Below are 14,189 nucleotides of genomic sequence, written 5' to 3' on the forward strand. Positions count from 1 at the left end.
TCCAGTTAAGGATTATAGAGGCCACTTTACTCTTAGGAACCTTGTGTACTGCAGACATTCTTTTGTAATCTTGGCCAGATCTGTGCCTTGCCACAATTCTGGCATTGAGCTCCTTGGCCAGTTCCTGTGACCTCATGATTCTCATTTGATCTGACATGCACTGTGAGGTCTTATATAGACAGGTATGTACCTTTACAAATAAAGTCCTATCAGTTTAATTAAACACAGCTGGACTCCAATGAAGGAGTAGAACTATCTCAAGGAGGATCACAAGGAAATGGACAGCATGTGACTTAAATGAGTGTCTAGGCAAAGGGTCTGAATACTTATGACCATGTGATATTTCATTTTTCCTTTTTTAATAAATTTGCAATAATTTCTACTAGTGATGAGCAAGTATACTCGTTGCTCGGGTGACCTCCGAGTGTTTTGGCGTGCTCGGAGATTTAGCTTGTGTCGATGCAGCTGCTATGAAGATGAGACAGGGGCGACGGTCCCTATTGAAAGGGTCCGATCTCCCCAAACCAACAACGGGCGAGCACGTGCGAGTGTCCCTCCACGTATCCTCTCCCACACCGTGGGACATGATGCCGGACTTAGCCCTGTACACCCTAGGGTATTGAAATCCTAGGGTATTGAAACCCTAGGCTGCACAGAGGCACAAGTGTAGTCCGTGCGACCCCCACTGCTCCACCAATGCTAAGACTGCGGTGCAGCAAGGCGGCGGACGGTCCCTCTCCTCACCCCTGGAAGGGGTTAGACGGAGTTACGGTGCCTGCACCGTCCTTGTTTTCATATGGCCCCCCTCCCCTCTACCTGAGCTGGAGCCGAAGCACAGAGGAGGGTGGCCTGGGAGGGCTCCTGCAGCGGCTCAGGGCTGGAGCCCTTAACTTCTTCCGGGCGGCAGCAGCAAGATTGGGGCATCTGACAGCGGCGCACCCGATTCCCGGCCTTGGTTCTGGGGTCCGGCGGTTCCGTACCGGAAAACGAGAAGACTCAGGGCTTCTATTCCAACCTGTTTGCAGTCCCCAAAAAGGACCTGACTTTCAGGCCCGTTCGGGACCTAAAGCTCCTGAACAAATTTATCAGGATCAGATATTTCCGAGTGGAGTCTCTGTTCAGTCATATCGGCAATGGGGCAAGGAGAATACTTGGCCTATATCGATATTCAGGACGCCTATCTACATATCCCCATTTTCCCTTCGCATCAAAGATTTCTACGCTTCGCCATCAACGATCTACATTTCCAGTTCGCAGTGCTACTCTTCGGGCTAGCCACAGCCCCCAGAGTGTTCACAAAGGTCATAGCAGTCCCCATGGCCATCCTGCACTCCCGGGGCATAGTCATATTTCCCTACTTAGACGACCTCTTTGTCAAGGGCCCTTCAAGGCGGGCATGCGAGGAAAGTGTAAGCATCACGCTAGATACTCTTCCCGCTTAGGGTGGTTGGTCAACGTAAAGAAGTCATGCCTTATTCCAGCTCAGATTTCCTTTTTAGGGATGAGCTTCAACACTTTCCGAGGGTTGGTAATTCTCCCTCGAGACAAGGCCCTAGCTCTCCGTCAGGGAGTGCGGATACTTCGCCAACCAGTCCCTCACACCATCCGTTTCTGCATGAGGATTCTAGGAAAAATGGTGGAGCAATGGAAGCGATCCCGTTCGCCCAGTTCTATCTTTGGCCCCTGCAGCACACCCTCTTGTCATCCTGGGACAAGAACCCGTTCACGCTAGATCACCGATGCCGGTTGTCCTCTCAGGTCAATCAGTTTCCCCAGATCAGTGGTTGGGGAGCGGTTTTTCGCCACCACACGACGCAGGGACGGTGGTCACCGCAGGAGGCACGTCTCCCAATCAACTTGTTGGAGATACGGCGATACGGCTAACTCTGCAACGGTTTCATCACCTTGTAGCAGGCCGCCCCGTCCGGATTCAGTCGGGCAACGCCACGGCGGTGGCTTACATAAATCACCAAGGGGGCACTCACAGCAGGGCAACCATGCGTGAGGTAGGGCACATGCTTCACTGGGCCGAAAAGAACCTCACGATGTTATCGGCGGTCCACATCCCGGGTATAGAAAACTGGGCGGCAGACTTCCTCAGCCGGCAGGGGCTTGCGTCCGGGGAATGGTCACTACACCCCGAGGTCTTTCAGCAGATTTGCCAACGGTGGGGAACACCGGATGTGGATCTGATGGCCTCCAGGGTGAACGCCAAGGTGTCTGTATTTGTCACTCGGTCCCGGGGCCCGCAGGCAATCGCCGTGGATGCGCTGGTTCTGCCTTGGAACCAGTTTCGCCTCCCATACCTATTTCCCCCGCTGCCACTACTTCCGAGGGTCATCAAGAAGATGGAGGCAGAAGAGGTGCCAGTGATTCTGCTGGCCCCAGACTGGCCTCGTCGGGCGTGGTACGCAGATCTAGTGCAGCTGCTCGTCGACGTACCATGGCGACTGCCAGAGCATCCAGATCTACTTTCTCAGGGGCCAATCTGCCACCCGAACTCAGGGGCCCTGTGTTTGACGGCTTTGCCGTTGAATCTTGCATTCTGAAACAGGCGCGGTTTGGGCGCAAAGTGGTTGCTACGATGATTAGTGCCCGGAAGCCTGCCTCAGCACGAATTTACCACCACACCTGGAAGGTTTTCTTTGCGTGGTGTCGAGGCCGCGGTTGTTCTCCACTGAGATTCTCCATCCCTAACATCTTGGCTTTTCTCGAGTCTGGCCTAGACTCAGGCTTGGCCCCCAGTTCTCTCAGGAGACAGATATTGGCTTTATCCGTCCTTTTTCAGGGCAGGATTGCTACCAACTTGCAGGTAAAGACTTTCATCCAGGGGGTCTCCCACTTGGTACCTCCCTATAAGGCGCCTATGGACGCCTGGGACCTTAACCTGGTCCTAAGTGTTCTGCAGGAAGCTCCATTTGAGCTGCTACAGGATGTCTTTGTCATACCTTTCCTGGAAGGTGGTGTTCCTGGTAGCTATAACATCAATCAGGCGGGTCTCTGAGCTGGCAGCTCTATCTTGCCGAGCCCCTTTTCTGAACTTTCACAAAGACAAGGTGGTTCTTAGACCAGCTCCTCCTTTTTTGCCAAAAGTCGTTTCCTCGTTTCACATTAATGAGGATATTGTCTTGCCCTCTTTTTGGCCAGCACCGGTACACCGTGTGGAAAAGGCCCTCCATACGTTGGACCTGGTGAGAGCGCTCAGAAGATACGTGTCACGGACGGCACCCTTTCGTCAGTCAGACGCGCTGTTTGTGCTCCCTGAAGGTCGCAGGAAGGGACTCGCTGCCTCAGAATCGACCATAGCCAGATGGATTTGTCTGGATATTCAGGAGTCCTACTGCATCAGAGGTGTGACCGTTCCAGCAGGGATCAGAGCACACTGTACTCGGGCAGTTGGTGCCTCTTGGGCGCTTCGGCACCAGGCTTTGACGGAACAGGTTTGCAAGGCAGCAGCCTGGTCCAGCCTGCATACATTTACCAAACATTACAATATCCATACTCGGGCTTCAGCGGATGCGAGCCTGGGTAGAAGGATTCTCCAAGCAGCGGTGGCGCACCTTTAGACAGGAGGTGCATGTAGCTTGGATCGGTGAGTCAACTTCCCACCCAGGGACTGCTTTAGGACGTCCCGCAGTAACTGTGTCCCCCAATGAGGCAAAGGAGAAACATGGATTTTTGTGATAACTCACCGTAAAATCCTTTTCTCTGAGACGCTCATTGGGGGACACAGCACCCACCCTGATAGCCAAGTTGTCTTCTGTTTAATATGCTCTTTGTATGATATTAGGGTGGTTTTTCTATAGACATGTTACCTGCATTAAGGTTGATGTCTGATTTTTGTTTGGTCTCCTACTGCTTTTGCACCAAACTGGTTTCCGCCAGCAATCCGGGCGAGGGTGTATACGGCGGAGGAGGAGCTAACCTCTTTTTTTCACTTAGTGTCAGCCTCCAGGTGGCAGTAGCATACACCCACAGTACCTGTGTCCTCCAATGAGCGTCTCGGAGAAAAGGATTTTACGGTGAGTTATCACAAAAATCCATTTTTTTTTAATTTACCAAATGGCTGCAATGAAACAAAGAGTGAAAAATTTAAAGGGGTCTGAATACATTCCGTACTCACTGTAGTTCTGGGTGATTCTTGACTTTTCTCAGAATCATCCTTGCCCCACGAGGCGACATTTTGCTTGGAGCCTCAGACCGAGGAAGATTGACAGTCATCTTGTGTTTCTTCCATTTTCTAATAATTGTGCGAACAGTTGTTGCCGTCTCACCAAGCTGCTTGCCTGTTGTTCTGTAGCCCATCCGAGTCTTGTGAAGGTCTTCAGTTTTGTCCTTGGAGTGCTAAGACAGCTCTTTGGCTGTGGTGGAGAGGATGGAGTGTGATTGAGTGTATGGACAGGTGTCTTTTATATAGGTAACGAGTTCAAACAGATGCAATTATCCAGGGAAAATGGGAGGTGCGTCTTATTGTCCGGATGTACCGGTTCTGTCTGTGGTGGGGAGGTGGGGGAGCGGTTTTGGCAGAGCAGTGGGTCACAGAGGCAGGAGCCGGTGGCTCCAGCTAACTCCTGTGCCCGCTTTGGCCCCATCTTGTTCCTGGTATAGTTGGTCCCATCCTTATTCTGGTATGATTGGCCCCATGCCGTTCCTTGTACGCATGACCCAATCAGGAAAGATTAAAGAAACAAACCATTACACATACCTTCCTCCGCTCCCTCGCAGTCGCAACGTCCTGCTTCGGTGCCAGCAAGCTGCTTAATGCTTGTAAGCAGCGCGTGTCAGGGAAGTCATGTGCTGCTTGCAAGCCAAAGGGCAGCTGCCGGAATACTCTCCGGGAGTGTTCATCAGAGATTGCGATGAGTACTCATTCCTCTTCAGTAGCGTGCAGTGTCAGCCGCCGGCTTCCTGCTGTTGCCGGCGGTCACGTTTGCCAATACTTAAGAGAAATGAATATTCATTTCTCTTAAGTATCGGCACCCATGACCGCTTCAGCAGCAGGAAGTCGGCGGCTGACACTGTGCGCTACTGAAAAGGAATGAATACTCACCGCTCTCTGCGATGAACAGTCCCGGTGAGTATTCCGGCAGCTGTCCTCTGCTTGTGAGAAGCGCATGAAGTCCCTGCCATGCGCTGCTGGCACCGGAGGAGGGCACTGCGAGGGAGCGGAGGAAGGTAAGTGTAATGTTTTTTGTTTTTTTTATCTTTTCTGATGGGGCCAATCATACCAGGATAAGGATGAGGCCAATCATACTAGGATAAGGATGGGGCCAATCATACCAGGATAAGGTTGGGGCCAATCATACTAGGATAAGGATGGGGCCAATCATGTCGGGATAAGGATGGGACCATGCATACCAGGATAAGGATGGGGCCATGTATACCAGGTTAAGGATGGGACCCTGCATACCAGGATAGGGATGGGGCCATGCATACTTGAACGAGATGGGGGCCCTGCATACCCGGATAGGGATGAGGGTGATCGTTCCTGCCAGGATAAGGATGAGGGGGACATGTGTATCAGGATAGGGATGAGGGAACCATATTTACCAGGATAGGTGATATTAAGTACAGAATTGACCATTTTTTTGTCAGTTTTTTTTCCTAATTTCCTTTTCTAAAACCTAGGTGTGTCTTATGGTCCAGTGCATCCTATAGTCTGAAAAACACGGCACTTATTTCATGCAATAAAATGCCATTTAATAATTTAAAACTCATAGTGTGATTTTCTGTTTTTTATTTTTACATTCTGTCTCTCACAGTTGAAGTGTACCTATAATAAAAATTGCAAACCTCTCCATTGTCTGTAGGTGGGAAAACTTGCAAAATTGGCAGTGTATCAAATACTTATTTTCCTCACTGTAAGTAAATTCACGAAGGGGGCTTTTGCATAGAAAATAACTTTTCAGAATGTAGAGTGAAATTGGACTGCAGAGAACTGGATAAATTAATTTTCTCTGCATCCCCCTTCAGACTGCTTGGGACATTTTGAAGAATGGTTGTCTAGAGAAGAAAATGTGAGCGCTACCATGAGAGCTGTGTCATGCCAACAGTAAAGAATCCTGAAACAATTCATGTGTGGGGTTGCTAATCATCCAAGGAAGTGGGCTCACTCACAATTTTGCATAAGAACACTGCCATTAATAAAGAATATCATCTAATAATTGTCTAAAAGCAATTTCTTCCAATGGTTCAAGCGCAATTAGGTGATGAACAGTGCTTTTTCCACCATGACGGAGCACAATTTAGCCAGACGAAAGTAATAGCTAAGTGGCTCGGTCAAAAAAAATTTGAAATTTTGATCCCGGATACTCCCCAGATTTTAACTCCAATGAGAACCTGTAGTCAGTCGTCAAGAAGCGGGTGGACAAACAAAAACACAGGAATTGTGATTCTACTCAAATCACTGAGTGGACAGGAATGGGTTGTCATCAGTCAGGGTTTGGCCCAGAATCCAATATCCAGCAAGTCAAGGTGAATTGCATAAGTCTGGACAAGTAAGGGTCAGCGCTGTAAATATTGAATCTTCATATAAAATTTATTGGTTTGTCAATGAAAGTGTAAGAACTTATGAAATGCTTATAGTAGTATTTCGGCAAAATCTGATTCGATCTGAAAGATCTAACACTGAAGAGCAAACTTTGTCAAAACCAAAATGTGTGTTTGTGTGTTAGTCTCCAAACTTTTCGCCTCAACTAGATTTCATAGGGTGTAATATGTTGTTTATGATTTTTCTAGGTTTTGAACCTTAAATCTAAAAATCTTGTGGGTATTACCTTGACTAACTGTGGCATCACTGATTTGGTCCTTAAGGATTGCCCTAAAATGATGTTCATCCATGGTAAGTCTGTCTTATTACTGTTAGGTTGTCTCATTGTATGGATATACAGTATACATGCTTTGCATGATAAGCAGTGTAATTATGTAAAATTCTGCACCATCAATAGATGAAAGGCCGGCACTCATTGTTGATCAGTTAAAATAAGTCACATAAAAAGCCCTAGTGTTGTCCTTTGACTTACAATTTTTTAACTATAGCCTGATTTTCATGTACTCTTTCACGCTACATCAGATGTCTCTTATGTTTCAATGTTCTGCAGGGAAAAATCTGCGGACGTCTTGAACTGATCACTTTTACAGTGGCTTGTGAAAGTATTCACTCCCTCTGCACCCCTCCCTGGCTTTTTAACTATATGGTTACATTACAATCTGCGTTTAAAGGGAATCTGTCACCCCATTTTAGCGCTATAAGCTGCGGCCACCGCCATCAGTGGCTTATCTACAGCATTCTGTAGATAAGCCCCCGATGAAACCTGAAAGATAAGAAAAACACGTTAGATTATACTCACCGGGGGGGCAGGTGCGGTGGGTCTCGCGGTCCAGTCCGGCGCCTCCCATCTTCATACGATGACGTCCTCCTCCTTGCTTCTCCCTCTGCTCCTGCGCAGGCGTACTTTCTCTGCCTTATTGAGGGCAGAGTAAAGTACTACAGTGCACAGGCGTCGGGAAAGGTCAGAGAGGTCCGGCGCCTGCGCACTGCAGTACTCTGCTCTGCCCTCAACAGGGCAGATACAGTACTCGTGCGCAGGAGCCGAGGGAGAAGCAAGGCGGAGGACATCATCGTGTGAATATGGGAGGCGCTTGACGGGACGGCTACACCCATCGAACAGGACCGAACGCCGGGGTATAATCTAACACTTTTTTTTCTTCTCTTTCAGGTTACATCAGGGGCTTATCTACAGCATTACAGAATGCTGTATATAAGCCCCTGATGGCGGTGCCGGCAGCTGATAGGGCTAAAATGGGGTGACAGATCCCCTTTAAATATTTTTGTAAGTTAGTGAAGTGAGAAAACTATAGGCATACATGGCATACATTACATTTATAGGAGTATAGGATCAAATAAATAAAATTGGCCTGTGCATATGTATTCACCCCTTTTACTATGAAGCCGCTAAAAATTACTGGCGCAAGCAATTGCCTTCATGAGTCACATGCTTAGCGAAATGAAGCCCTCCTGTGCTATCTGTGTGACGTGGTCTGTCCGTATATATTCATTTTTTCCTGAAAGGCCACAGAGACTACAAAACCATTAAGCAAGAGGCACCACTAACCAAGCAACATGAAGACCAAGGAGATCTCCAAGCAAGTCAGGGACAAAGCTGTTAAGAAGTACAAGTCATGATTGGCATTTTAAAATATATATATATAATCCGTTTATGCTCGAGTATAGGACAATTCTCTCAGTACATTTTTTCCCTTCACCCATGACAGCACCACATGAGAGAGGGATCCGCCCCGCCAGGACAGGAACCTACTGAAACATAAGGGGCGGCACCTCTCCCCCGCTTCAGTTGGGTTCCTGTCCTGGAAAGGAATCCCTCTGACAGCGGCGGCGCCTGTCAGGATGAAAGACCCAGGGCCGTCCCGGCGTTTAAATTGCAGGGCTGACTTACCTGCGACGCCGGCCGTCGGCAGCTGGTAGCGCAGTCCCCGGGGTGTTGCCTGATCCGGGCCCCGGGTTCGTGCGGGCACGTCCCGATGTCCTCCCTTCGGAGGTTCCTCCATGTGCCGCCCTCCCCCTGCGCGCGCGCCCGTCCTTCGTCTGCTTGCAGGGGAAGCCGGGGGCGGAGACCGGCGTCCGACGTCAGCGGCGCAGAGGATTCTGGGAGCGCGACCGCTGACGTCATCAGGACGCGACGATCATGGCGCCGGGCGCGACGCCGGCCAGGAGAAGCAGCTGGCGGTCGCGGGGGGAGGGGTAATGAGGGGCACTCACTTTAAAGAAGGAGCAGAAGCGGCTGCAGGGGTGACAATGGCGTCTCAGGAGGATCGCTCACCGTCCCCATTGTCTCTGCCCCCATCACAAGCTTCTGGTCGCAAGAGCCGCTCGAGCGGCAAAAGCAGTAGCCGTCCAAGTCACCGATCGAGGGATTCCTCGAGGTCAAAAGAACGTAGAACGCACGCTCCTTCGCAGCCCCAGAGCCCGGTATCGGTCTTTCCTGGGTGGTGAGTGATCTCCGTGAATGTAGACTATGGTGTAATAGGGCTCCCTATGTCTTTTCTTTTTTTAGGGAGGCAAAAAAGCTACATGCAAAAAGAAAAATAAAGTATGTGCCATATGCCACAGCCCTTTAGCAAAAGACTACCAAAAGGACTTATGTGTCAGCTGTATCCAGCGGACTATGGCTGAAGAGGCACCGAGCCTGGCAACAAACCTCAGATCAATAATTAAGTCGGAGGTACAGGGCTCACTTAAATTATTAAAAAAGAAAAGTAAGAGTAGGAAAGCCTCCCCGAGTTCCTCGTCAGGCTCCTACTCTTCGGAGTATCAAGTTGAGCACGGGTCATCTTCATCCCCAGACAGTGATACGGGGGGCAGACCTTGCTTTCCCGTAGAAGATACGGACGCCCTCCTTAAAGCCATCAGGTCCACTATGGGCCTTCAGGAGGAGAAAGTAGAGAGATCACTGGAGGATGTGATGTTTGGCGGCCTACAAGAAAGGAAAAAGCGTACCTTTCCGGTCAATGACAAGATTCAGGCCCTAATCGAGAGAGAGTGGAAGAAACCGGAGAAGTCAGGTAGCCTTCCCTCCTCTTCAAAGCGAAGATACCCCTTTGAGGCTAAGGACACGGACATCTGGGACAAGGTCCCAAAGATTGACGCCGCAGTGTCTAGGTCTTCCAAGAAGTCGGCCCTGCCCCTGGAGGATTCAGGGGTTTTGAGAGATCCCTTGGATAAAAAAGCGGACTCATACCTAAGGCACACTTGGGAGGCAGCGGCAGGCCGTCTAAAACCAGCAATAGCCGGCACCTGCACAGCCCGGTCATTAATGGTCTGGTTGCAACAACTGGAAGAAAAATTGGTCTCCAAAATACCAAGGGAGAAAATTTTAGGTGAAATGTACCTACTACACGGAGCTGCCGCCTTCTTGGCAGACACCTCCGCCGACTCGAGGTTAACGGCAAGAGCAGCGGGGCTGTCGAACGCCGCAAGACGGGCGTTATGGCTCAAAGGCTGCCCTGGGGACATTCAATCTAAGGCAAAATTATGCTCGTTACCATGTGATGGGCAGTTCTTGTTTGGAAAAGACCTGGATGACATCCTGGAAAAAGCCGGTGATAAAAAGAAGGGCTTCCCCAGATTCATGGGTGATCAAAGGAGACCGCCCTTTCGGAGGGGAAGGTTCAATCGAGGCCGTCCCCCGGGAGAACGGAAAAGGTGGGACGACAAGAGGAAAAAAGAACCAGGGTTTATGTTTGGGGGAAATACCTCAACCGCCAAAAAATCCCCGCAATGACACCAGCCCTCCTGTGGGGGGAAGATTGAGGCTCTTTTCCCAAGAATGGGAGAAAATATCGGCCAACAATTGGATCCTGGAAATTATAAAGAATGGCCTAAAAATCCCCTTCTTCCAGTATCCAAGAGCTTCATTTGTGGTGACCCCCGTCAGGAAGGAACCAGGAGAGCAATCAGCCATAGAAACAGAAATCTTAGGACTATTGGAGAAACAAGTTCTGGTAGAGGTCCCGAAAGATCAAGAAAGAAGGGGGTTCTATTCTCCCCTCTCCCTAATAAAAAAACCCGACCTTTCCTTCAGAACGATAATAAATCTCAGGCGCCTCAATCAATGGATCAAGAACCAAACATTCAAAATGGAATCAGTGACTTCGGCCATAAAGCTGTTACACCACAACTGCTTCATGGCCGTAATCGATTTGAAGGATGCCTATTACCATATCCCGATGCACCAAGAGTACCAAAAATACCTGAGGGTAGCCCTATACATCCAGGCAATACAGCATCCTCACATGACCCTAAGAAGGGCAATGTCCCTGTTGTGCACGCTAACAGCCTGTATCCCTGCGGTCAACTGGGCACAGTATCATACCCGACAACTGCAGGCGGAAATCTTGTCAGCCCAGAGACAATTGAAAGGGCGTTTAGAAGGGAAGCTGGAACTTTCCGAAAGGGGGGAAAAACTCTCTCACTTGGTGGCTAGACGACACAAATTTAACGGGGAACTTTGTGGCACAGGCCCGTGTCCGATGTAATATTGACGGACGCAAGCTCCTCGGGATGGGGGGCACACCTGAGAGAACATATGGCCCAAGGGTCCTGGGCTCACATAGAGCAGAAGGCTTCCTCCAACTTAAGAGAGTTGAGAGCGATAAACAGGGCCCTAGAGGCATTCATTCCCATGTTACGGGGTCAAAACGTCCGAATTATGTCAGACAACAGGGTGGCAGTGGCGTACGTCAACCACCAGGGAGGGACAAGGTCAAACTCCCTAATGGACGAAGCCAAAAGAATCTTCCTCAAAGCAGAGCAACACCTAACCTCCCTAACAGCCCTGCATATCAAAGGGACAGAAAATGTTCAAGCCGACTTTCTAAGCCGCAACAAGTTAAAACAGGGAGAGTGGGCCTTAAATCGTGTAATATTCCAGAAGATAGTACAGTTATGGGGACAGCCAGTAATCGACCTCTTTGCCACCAAAAGCAACCGACAAGTGAGAAGGTTCTGCTCATTAAACCCAGGGGAAAACCCGTGGGCAGTGGACGCTCTACAAATCCCGTGGCTGTTCAAGCTGAGCTATGCCTTTCCCCCAGTAGCGTTAATCCCGGCAGTAGTAAAAAAGATAAGAGACGAGCAAGCCAGAGTAATCCTCATAGCCCCGTTCTGGCCAAAAAGACCGTGGTTTTCTCTACTACAAATGATGTCTCTCTCGGACCCGTGGGTACTACCAGAGATTCCAGATTTGTTAGCTCAGGGGCCGATATTCCACAAACAAGTCAAGGGGCTCCATCTGACGGCGTGGAATTTGAGAGGTCACTTTTGAGAGATAAAGGGTTTTCCCCGGGGTTGGTGACTACTCTAATGAAAAGTAGAAAACCAATAACAACCAACATATATGGCAGAACGTGGAAAAAATTCCTACAATTCCTGGGAAAACCGTTAGGTCAAGAACCCCCAATCGAGTCCATCTTGGAGTTCTTGCAGGCAGGCCTACAGCTAGGCCTGGCGGTTAATACCCTCAAAGTACAGGTTTCAGCGCTGGGTGCATTATACAATTGCAATATAGCGGCAAACAGATGGGTAGCCAGGTTTATAAAATCTTGCCACAGATCTAGGCCAGTTTCCTTACCGAAAATAGCTCCATGGGATCTAAATCTGGTGCTGGAAGCCCTCACGAAAGAGCCGTTTGAACCCATAAAGCAGATTTCAACTAAAAATCTCACTCTAAAAACCATCATTTTGGTAGCTCTAACGTCGGCACGTAGAGTTAGTGACTTACAGGCCCTTTCAGTCAACCCACCATATACCCAGATATACCAGGATAGGGTGGTTATGAGAACAGACCCGGCTTACTTGCCGAAAGTAGTGACTAACTTTCACCGAAACCAAGAGATTGTCCTCCCTTCCTTTTGCGAGAATCCGAAAAACCCAGGGGAGGAGAAGTTTCATAGCCTAGATGTTAAAAGAACCCTAGTAGAGTATATGTCTATAACCAGCCAGTGGAGGAGGTCCCAGTCCCTATTTGTAGCCTTCCAGGGTGCTAGGAAAGGTTATGGAGTGTCAAAGGGGACTATTGCCCGATGGATTAGGGAGGCCATTAGTGTAGCCTATTCAGCTAGTGGCGTCCCGGTTCCTGACGGCATCAAGGCTCATTCCACCAGAGCCGTGGCGACCTCCTGGGCTGAGAAAGCAGAGGTATCAATAGAGCAAATTTGTAAGGCCGCTACTTGGGCCTCACCCTCAACTTTCTTTAGACACTATAGACTAAATCTATCCTCCTCTGCTGACTTGACCTTTGGTAGAAGGGTGCTGCAAGCGGTGGTCCCTCCCTAAGGTGTTCGAAGTCTCCAGAATCTCTCATGTGGTGCTGTCATGGGTGAAGGGAAAACCACCATGGTTACTTACCGGTAGCCGGTTTTTCCGGAACCCATGACAGCACCCGTATATTTCCCCCCCTTTTTCACCGTTTGGGTGTGCACAATAGTCGGGTGTATTTGTGTGATGTGGTGTTGGATAAATATGTAACTAACCGGGAAGTCCTCTCAAATGCTCTGTAATCCAACTGAAGCGGGGGAGAGGTGCCGCCCCTTATGTTTCAGTAGGTTCCTGTCCTGGCGGGGCGGATCCCTCTCTCATGTGGTGCTGTCATGGGTTCCGGAAAAACCGGCTACCGGTAAGTAACCATGGTGGTTTTTTGTGCGGCGGAGAAGCAGGTCACAGGAGGCAGGAGCCAGCTGCTGTGGCTGACACCTGTGCATGGTGCTAAAGAGAAGTGAATATTCATTTCTCTTAAGTAGCGGGCACACATGACCACCCAGCAATTGCAGGAAGCCGGCTGCTGCGGCTCACACTGTTAGGGTAAGTTCACACAGGACTTTTTTTTTTTTCTGCAGCAAAACCTGATGATCTTGGCAGGAAAGAAGCTGTGGCAAAAATGCAGGTTTAGGTGCGTCTTTTGGTGCGTTTTTTTTTTTTCGTCTCTTGTCCATGCTAATGTCCATGACTTTAATGACACTTGCGTTTTTGGTGCGTCTTTTTCAACACCCATTCAAGTTAATGGGTGAAAAACGCTGAAAGAAGTGACATGCTCTGTGTCCAAAAAATGCAGCAAAGCACAAAATCCTGATCACACAAAAAAACAATGTGTGTGCATGAGATTTCTGAAATCTCATAGGCTTTGCTGGTAATGGAAAAAGCAGCTGAACATTAGCATTTAAAAAAACCATGAAAAAAAGCAGCAAAAAAGTCCTGTGTGAACTTACCCTTACAGAGAAATGAATACTTGTCAATAAGTTTTCCCAATTTTTTTGTGGTAAAATAAGGTGCCACGGCTTATACTCAAGTATATACAGTATATTCCAATCTCTGATGATCCCCTGGAGCATCATCAAATCCATTATCCTCAAAAGGACAGAACATGGTACCACAACAAACCTGTCAAGAGAGGGCCGACCACCAAAGCTCTCAGCCCCGGGCAAAGAGGGCATTAATCAGAGAGGCAACACAGAGACCAAAGGTAACCCTGAAGGAGCTGCAGAGTTCCAAAGCAGAGACTGTCCACACAACCACAATAAGCCATAGAGGTGGCTTCTATGGAAGAGTGGGCACAATAAAGCTTTTACTTAAATATTCAAACTGTAGGGCTCTTTTTGAGTTTGCCAAAAGACAT

The 14,189-nt window shown here is 49.0% G+C and overlaps 1 protein-coding gene across 2 annotated transcripts in view; it reads left to right on the forward strand.

Annotated features, from left to right (window-relative positions):
• Positions 1-14,189, forward strand: part of FBXO38 (F-box protein 38) — a 122,962-nt gene that overhangs the window by 81,267 nt on the left and 27,506 nt on the right. For both annotated transcript variants that reach the window (XM_073575178.1, XM_073575179.1), the window contains exon 17: positions 6,739-6,841. In XM_073575178.1, coding sequence (XP_073431279.1) covers positions 6,739-6,841 — 103 coding nt within the window. The remainder of the gene's footprint in view (positions 1-6,738; positions 6,842-14,189) is intronic.

The sequence above is a fragment of the Dendrobates tinctorius genome, unplaced genomic scaffold, assembly GCF_039654945.1.
Source record: "Dendrobates tinctorius isolate UK_male_01 unplaced genomic scaffold, ASM3965494v1 ptg000043l, whole genome shotgun sequence".
NCBI lineage: Eukaryota > Metazoa > Chordata > Amphibia > Anura > Dendrobatidae > Dendrobates > Dendrobates tinctorius.